Source organism: Mastomys coucha, unplaced genomic scaffold, assembly GCF_008632895.1.
Source record: "Mastomys coucha isolate ucsf_1 unplaced genomic scaffold, UCSF_Mcou_1 pScaffold15, whole genome shotgun sequence".
NCBI classification, from domain to species: Eukaryota; Metazoa; Chordata; class Mammalia; order Rodentia; family Muridae; genus Mastomys; species Mastomys coucha.
Genome location: NW_022196897.1, coordinates 103,944,828 through 103,952,916, shown reverse-complemented (window position 1 = coordinate 103,952,916; position 8,089 = coordinate 103,944,828). Strand labels below are relative to the sequence as shown.

General features: G+C 46.1%; 1 protein-coding gene across 1 annotated transcript in view; it reads right to left on the bottom strand.

Moving 5' to 3' along the window:
• Knstrn (kinetochore localized astrin (SPAG5) binding protein) overlaps positions 1 to 5,689 on the bottom strand; it is a 16,430-nt gene extending 10,741 nt beyond the window's left edge. The window contains exons 1-4 of the mRNA XM_031371474.1: positions 5,370 to 5,689; positions 5,175 to 5,266; positions 1,678 to 1,804; positions 817 to 864 (exon numbers count right to left, since the gene is read on the bottom strand). Of these exons, the coding sequence (XP_031227334.1) occupies positions 817 to 864; positions 1,678 to 1,804; positions 5,175 to 5,266; positions 5,370 to 5,578 (476 nt within the window). The 5' untranslated portion in view covers positions 5,579 to 5,689. The remainder of the gene's footprint in view (positions 1 to 816; positions 865 to 1,677; positions 1,805 to 5,174; positions 5,267 to 5,369) is intronic.
• Between the last annotated feature and the right edge of the window lie 2,400 nt (positions 5,690 to 8,089).

Here is an 8,089-nt window from a genome sequence, read left to right as displayed (position 1 = left end):
CTGGAACTCACTCTGTAGACCAGTCAGAAATCCACCTGCCTCCCAAGTGTTGGGATTAAAGGAGTGTGCCACCACCGCCTGGCTCTGCCAGCTTTCTTATAGAACCCAGGACTACCAGTCCTAGGATGGCCTCACCCAAAAGGGGCAGGGCCCTTCCTCATTAATCTTTAATTAAGAAAATGCCCTACAGGCTTGTCTGTAGCCCAATTCTATGCAGGCGTTTTCTTAGTTGAGGGTCTCTCTTCTCCAGTGACTCTAGCTTGTAATTATGTAAGACTAGCCAGCACACCCTACAACCCTGGTTGGGCTAAAATGTATCCTAGGAGAGTCCTGAACTTGTGAGAATCCTGCCTCAGTCTCCTAAGATCTTCTATTACAGGCATAATCCAACACATCTACAAAGAAGCCATTTCCAGTTATGGAGGCTGCTGAAGATGGCTTAGTGGTTAAGAGCATGCACTGCTTTTCTAGAGGAAACAAGTTCAGTTCCTAGCACTCATATCAGGCAGCTCATAACTGCCCATGATTCCAGCTTCACTGGAGGTCAGATTCTCTTCAGGCATTTGCACACATACAGGTAGAAATTTTAAAAATCATGTCTTTATAAAAGCTTTTGGGCTTCCTGCCGAGACTACTGCTCAAGACAATGATACCACTGACCCTTCCCCTGATGGTGGCCCCAAAAGTCCAGTCACATACATGGCATGGTACCCAGACTTAGACACATCACATAAACCTAATGTAACTGTCATCTATCTCCACAACTGGAAGCCTCCACCCTCAGTCTACTCCACCCTCAGTCTAGCCCACACTTACCCGTTTCTGATGTTCCTCCTGCTGGCGGTCTCCGCAGCTTTTCCCTGCCTATAGAAGCAGAATCAAAGCTCATCAGAGAACCATAGTACTTGGTGCTACAAATAAGGTGCAAATAAGGGCTTGTCTTCTTTGCTGCTTTGAGACAGGGTTTGAAATCCCAATCCTCCTGCCTCAACCTCCTCAGTTCTGGGAGTGCAGGTGCATGCTATCATACCTAGCTTAAGAGAGTTGAGTTTCTGAGGAAAGAACCAAAGAGTACATCCCAGTAAATAGCACAGGCTAAGAGCTGAGAATGCACACTGGTTTCACCCCAAACAACCTGACAGACTTGAGCTTGCTTCTGATATTATGGCTCTCTCTTGTCAACCATATTCACCTGGATGAGGTTCACTGCCTAGAGTCACATGTACATGCTAGATCCTGGGGCTGGACCCCGCTCAGGCCCATGAATAAGGCTTACAGTCAGCCTCAGCTTTTAGGCTATGAGTGTTTGGCCAGATTATTTTATGTAGATGGATGTCTTTCTCACATGTGTGTATATGCATCAATCGTGTGCCTGGAACCAACAGAGGTCAGAAGAGGACACTGCATCTCCTGGAGCTAGGTTACAGATGGATTTGAGTTACCATGCTGGTGCTAGGAACAGAACCAGGGTCCTCTCCAAGTCAGAACTGCTAAGCTATCTCTTCAGTTTGTATAGAAACATTTCTGGTGCTCTACAATTTCTAGAAAAATCAATATCTCTCCCTGTCCCTCCACCTCTCTGTTGGACAGTCAATCCAGGCCCTTGAACACACAGGGCAAGCAATTGCGCTCTCTCTCCCAAGGTGTTATAACCAGATGTCAACGATCTGCTCTCACCCATCCTCTCGTCTTGGTTTGGTGACTTTTGTAACATCAGGCTCTGAACCTCCTGGATGAAGATGTCTATGCATGTCAGCTTCTTTAGATTTAACAGGTAGTTTAGAAGTAGCTCGAGTTTGTGTATCTGAAAGGGATAACATGAGTGAATCCACAGCACGACCCACCAGCCTCCTTGCTGTGCCACACAGAGCCCCACTCTGAGCTACCATAAGCCCTTATTTTCATACTGTCCAATCTTAATATAGGAGTAGACGTTTCCAAAGTAAGTTTCTACACCGATTTGCTTCAAAAATGTAGAGGCTGTTCTTGACTCTGCCTCCAAATGCTGGGTTTGTAGGTGTATTGTTTATAAAACAAAATCCTAAATGTTTGATTTATCTGAGGTCTCCGGAGCTGGTCGCTGTGGTGAAAGCCTGCTAGCTCAGAGAGGCAGAGAAAGCACCAAGCTGACCTTCCTATTCCACTGATGTCCTTGCTTTCTCCATACTGTCTTAAATACCTTTCGACTCACAGAGCCACCTTTCTCTTTCCTGGCTTTTCTTAAGTTCATTCCCTGTCAACTGCTTGCTGCTCTGCCTCTTGACCTGTCATCGGCTTCACTTAACTCTTGTTTACAGAAAGCTCTTGGGTTAAATGTGTGTGCTAGGGCTGAGCCACACCACAAGAAACAGGTCTTTCCAGTTCACAATCTCAAGGGTCACAATGGGATCAAATATCCCACAACAAGGTATGCGCCAACACACAAAATTCATTGCAAGGGATGGCTCCGTGTGCCTGATGATACACCAAACTTGAAAGACTACAGCTATGTGACGATGGATGCAGAACGAAAGACTGGCTGGAACTGCCCCTCAAGGCTCCCACATCCGTTCTCCGCTTTCTCTTAAGTGTTGCCTACTTTCACCAAAATGCCTTCCCACCCACTTTGAGACATCTTCACGCCCCTGAGAAAATATCAGGTATATGACCAAAGCTCAGGCTTCAACTGCTACTAGAATAAAAGGAACATGTCAGCTACAGTCTGTTTCTCTGCATTTCCTCTCCTCTTCCCTGTGCCAGGCTCTTGCCCTTCCATAGTTCTTGTCCTTTATTGATCCCTTGTTAAGAGACTCCTACTTGGCCCTTCTGCTCATCTCCTGACTGGGCCAGACCAGGTAACCCATCCCCACATACTTGGTCTAACAATTTAGATGCCAGAGCACCTGTCAGGCCCTAACCCCTAAGCTCACAAGTTTTTAGATTATACTAACTCCACTTTCTTCACTGTAAAATGGCTCCTTTAAGCTGGATGTAGGTTAAAAGGCATAATAAATAACTAAGCTGAAGAAATGAGGTAGAAAGTGCTGAATCACATTGTGCACTTGTATTTAATAAAAATTGTATTCAAATAACTTGCTGCACATTAATTTGGAGTAAATATAGTTCAACTTAACACATTTTGTTTATAGGAACAATCTACAGAACATTAGAATTTTAGTTTCAATATTCCTAACACTATGCAATTATTAAATGGGTTCTTTCGAGGTATCTGTCAGAAGAAAGAAGTGACTTCCTGGTATTATCTTAACTCAAGTAGTGTGAGTTAAATACAGTAATATATCTAGTGCATGTAATAAGAGTTCATAAGAAATTGAAAAAAAAATTCATTAATTGCAATCAGCTCCAACAATCTACCTGCTGAACCCTGAGGACTATATTGTAGAGAAAAGCCATCAGTAGAACTTAAGGTGATCTCCGAAAAAGAGAGACGCTAAGGAGAATTAGATGGCTGGTGTAAAGAAGAGAAGAAAGCTTGTCAAACTTGTTTATTCAAACCCCTCCCCCAGGGTCTTGTTTTATAACCGGCAACTCACAACATTGACGAAGTTGGCCTGGAGCACACATGTACCCTCTTCGCTGGGTATCTAGAGCTCTGGAGTGACAGGTGTGTACCACACCCACCTTCATTCCCTAGCTTTGTTTTTCCTTTGTAGGTGGAGACCACCTAAAATCTTTACAACTGTCACAGTACACGTGATCATGAAGGCGGGACAGGGATTGCAAGCAGAGAGATGAAAACTTGGATTTGGTTAGGAAGGCTGGTCACTACCAGCTTTCCAGGGCACTGTGAGGAAGGTGTGTGTGTGTGTGTGTGTGTGTGTGTGTGTGTGTGGGTGTGGAAGGTGTATGTGAGGAAGGTGTGTGTGTTTGGGGGTTGGGGGAGAGCATCAGCAGAGCTCTGTAGAGTCCTGACTCCTTAAGCATTGCTTTTGCTGACGACACTAGGATGTTTTGAGGAACCCGGGGCAAAGAGAATAACCCTTTAAGCCTGGTAGAAAAGCCTGTTTTATTTCACTTCAGAGGACAAGCCTGCCAGCTACTGTTCTCCAATCTGCTGCATGGAATCATCTCTAATGGTAAAGGCTGCTCCTAAATTCCTCCTAACAGCTGCCCAACACCAGGACCATCTTCTAGGCTAGAATCTCCACATGAGGCAGGACAGCCTCTACAGACCTCACCTGATGATGACTCTCAACCACAAGAAAATCAGCACAGACCAAGACAGAAAAGCAACTACAAATTGTTTTCAGTTACGCCTCTCTCATCTCTCAAGGTTCTCAGTAACTGCCTGGGCCAGGCTCATCTCTCTCATTCCACTCAACATATATTGATGGTTTGCTTGGGAGAGCCACTGTGCACCTGTTAATGTGAACAAGGAATCCTGGAGCTTTCTCCCCACTATCCCACTTAAATGATTTTCTTCTCAGACAACCCACACCTCCAAGATAACCGATCTTAACCTGGAAATAAAAAGGATAACTGCATAAAAAGCGACTTCTAGGGTTAGAGAGATGGCTCAGAGGTTAAAAGGGAAAATTACTCTTCCAGAGGACTGGAGTTCTGTTCCCGGCACCAGTATCAGGTGGCTCACAGATGCCTGTAACTCCAGCTCCAGGGGATCAAGAATCCTGACTCTCCTTGGACACCTATGCTTATATGCACAAGCCTCCCCTGCACCATACCCACAATTTAAATTTTTTTTTTAGGGTTCTAGAGAGGCAAGTGTGGTGGCAGAGAGCCTGTAATTTCAGCATTCCGGAGATGAGGTGGGAATGTTGCTGAAAGCTAACGTTACACAGAGCTACAGAGTGAAACCTAACTTAGAAGAAAGGCGGAGGGGGTGGGGCGGAGAAAAAAGAGAAAGAAAAAAGTGAGGCCAGGCACTGGGCATGGTGACAGAAGCCTTTAATTTAAGCACTCAGGAGACAGGCAGAATCTCTGTGTGTCCCTTACCGCCACTCCACCGCCTACACACACACACACACACACACACACACACACGCAGAAAGAGGCTGAGTCAGGAGTAGGAACAGGGACTCTTACACAGCCTAGTTGGGGGTGAGGAGCAGGAGGATGTCAGAGCTAACCGAACGCCGCCCGGACATACAGATTTCGACCCTCTTTCTCCTAGCATAGTCTACAGAGCCCCGGCTGTTGGCGGTGTGGACACCCACCTGCGGGCAAGCCGCAGCTCGGCATCGAGTGGGGCTGCGCGTCGCACACCGTCTTAGCACTTGCCATCGTGGCCGGGTGGCTTGGCTGGACCCTGGAAGTGCAAGGCGGATGTTAGCAGCACCGGAGCCCCGCCATGCCAGCCCGCCCGTCCTTCCGCCCGCACACATCCCAGCCTCGGGCCCGCAGAGCCTAACCCCGGTGCCGGCCGCTCCCATTCGTCGTCCTCTTCGCTCCCTTTCAAAAGATCCTCCGCAGCAACTGCCCAGTCCTCGGTAGAGTCTGCCGCCGCGCTTTCAAAAGGAAACTTCCGGGAGCTGGGCGGGAAGGGGCGCGGCTCCGAGTCTGTAGGCGGCCCTGTTGTACGGAAGACAGTCTCCTGTGCCTCGGCCTCGGGAGCCGCCATGCTGTACGGAAGGTTCGAGCAGCGTAGATCCAGCCTGCTGGTCGAGGCCGGGCCAGGGACTCACTGGGCTGGCTTGAATGGAGCTTTTGAGCCAAGCTGTCACATTCCAGCCTGAAGGTAGAAACGTGAAGTCGCCTAGCGTCAAGTCACAATCCTCTTTATTTGGTCTCTGATTGTTAAGGATCCTGCCAGGAATACAGGTGACCTGAATAGAAACTACCAGATACCAGGTGAAGAGTAGGAGAGCCTACTTGAAGGACACCAGTGGGCTGAAATAGCTAATGTTCTTAAAAACCCGCATCCGTATTTAATTATAAATTAAAGTTGCTCATACAAAAATGAGGCAGATTTTCAGTCATCACATTAAAAACACAAATACCAAAGGAATAGCAGCCTGGTGCTGGACACTTAAGAAGGTGGTTGGGTAAATATCAGGACTGACTTTAGCTCTGCCCTCTTGGAGTTTATAATCTAGAAAAGACACTAAACAGATAACTGCAGATACACATTTACCGTCCATGGGAAAACAATGAAGGGAAAACAAAGATGGTACAAGAGAGAAAAGCAAAGAACCAGTATAAATCGGAAACAAGTCCTGGTGGTCCACAGCGCTAATTCTTGCACTCAGGAAGCTGCCCCTGGGGAATTGCCCTGTCTTTGAGGTTAGCCTATGAATTTCAGGTCAGTAAGAGCTACAGAACAGCAAAAGCTTGTTTAAATAAATAAGATTTAGGTGTGTTTGATTCAGAAAAGATAAGGAGTCATTAATCTCAGGAACAATGAGAAGTGAAAAGTCCTAAGGTAGAAATGGATCTCTCTCTCTCTCTCATGGTGACAATTTTGGCATTTTGATGTCTTTTAAAAACAGAGATATTAGCTGGGTGGTTGGTGATGGTGCAAGCCTTTAATCCTAGCACTTGGGAGGCAGAGGCAGGCAGATTTCTGAGTTCGAGACCAGCCTGGTCTGCTCCAGGACTAGGACAGCCAGGCCACACAGAGAAACCCTGTCTTGAAAAACCAAAAAAGCAAGCAAACAAACAAACAAATGAGATATTATGAGAATCTGTTTTTGTTCCATCCCAGGTGTGGATTGGGGCTGCTTCAGATTAGTCACAACAGCTGACTGTGATTTGTATTGTGAGCTGTCAGAGTGTGATTGTGTTATGTTTGGAATTTTGGGAACTTTTCAGAGGGTATATAAATGCTAGGGCCCTAAGAAATGGTGTGGGTTGTTGGTTGGTTGCTGTTGGTTATGATTGGTCACACTTTGTTAAGTAATCTTGTGCAAAGAAGAAAGAACAAGGAGAAGTTAGATACTCTGGCAGTGAAGATCAAACTTGCCCCTAGGAATTTGATGCCCCTAAGCAGCAGGAAGTGGTCTAAAGATAACGTCACCCCTTTCCCTCTATCCTTTACTCTCTCCTATCTACTAGTGTGAGGGGACTGAAAGGGTGGAGAGGATGAAAGAAGAATGTAAACAGTAACCAATGACAGCTCTCTCTCTCTCTCTCTCTCTCTCTCTCTCTCTCTCTTTCTCCTTTTCCCTCTCCCTCTCTCTCTCCTTTCCTTTATCCTATCCTCTCCCTCCTCTCTTCTCTCTCTTTTTTCTTTTTCTTTTCTTGACAGGCTCTTACTATGTTGGCCTGGCTGTCCTCAATTCACTATGAAGACCATGCTAGCCTTGAACTCACAAAGATCCACCTGTGAACTACCTACCTATGGTCCATCACAGAGATATATCTCTTCCTTGGGTATACTGGGATTAAAGACATGGACCAGACTTTTTTTTTTCTTGTTGGAGCTCTTAAAGTCATCCTCTTCTGATTCTTTTTGTAACCATTTGGAATTTTCTATGCCTGGACTAGTACCCAAATAATGACACCGAGCCTTACTTATTTATGAATTGATGCCTAAGTGATGGGAGTTGGTCTGGTGCTGCTATGTATTCAAATGCTAAGTACTGGACCTCAAGATGTGGTTACCCCCAATGAGCAGATCTTTACATACACAAATTATTGGTTGAATGAAAATGGCTACAGCCAATTACTGGGGTGACTAGAAGTAGACAAGAGTTTTAGTTACTGGGCTGGGGATTGCAGGTAGGGACAATGAGGAAGGAGGAAGAAGATGACTAGAACAGGAGGTTTCCATTAGATTTGATGGATCAGGAGCATATGTCCAAGTAAAATGGACCCTGAGGATAGTGCAGCATTAAATTTGGTCTATACCACTTTAGCTCCTGGTGGCTGCCCACCTGTCCAGGAGCTATCCTGATTCTATCTGGATTCTTGAATGGAACACACACACACACACACACACACACACACACACACACACACACACGCGCCAGTTAATTTTAAAATGCCTTGATTGCCTCAAAAGGCTGGGCACTTCTAATCCTCTGCCTGCTACCCTATGCCCAGTCAAGGAATTACTGGCTGACTTTATCTCCTGCAGCTCCTAAGAACACCCATCTCCCACCACTTCATCATGATTTCTCGCCCCGTGTCC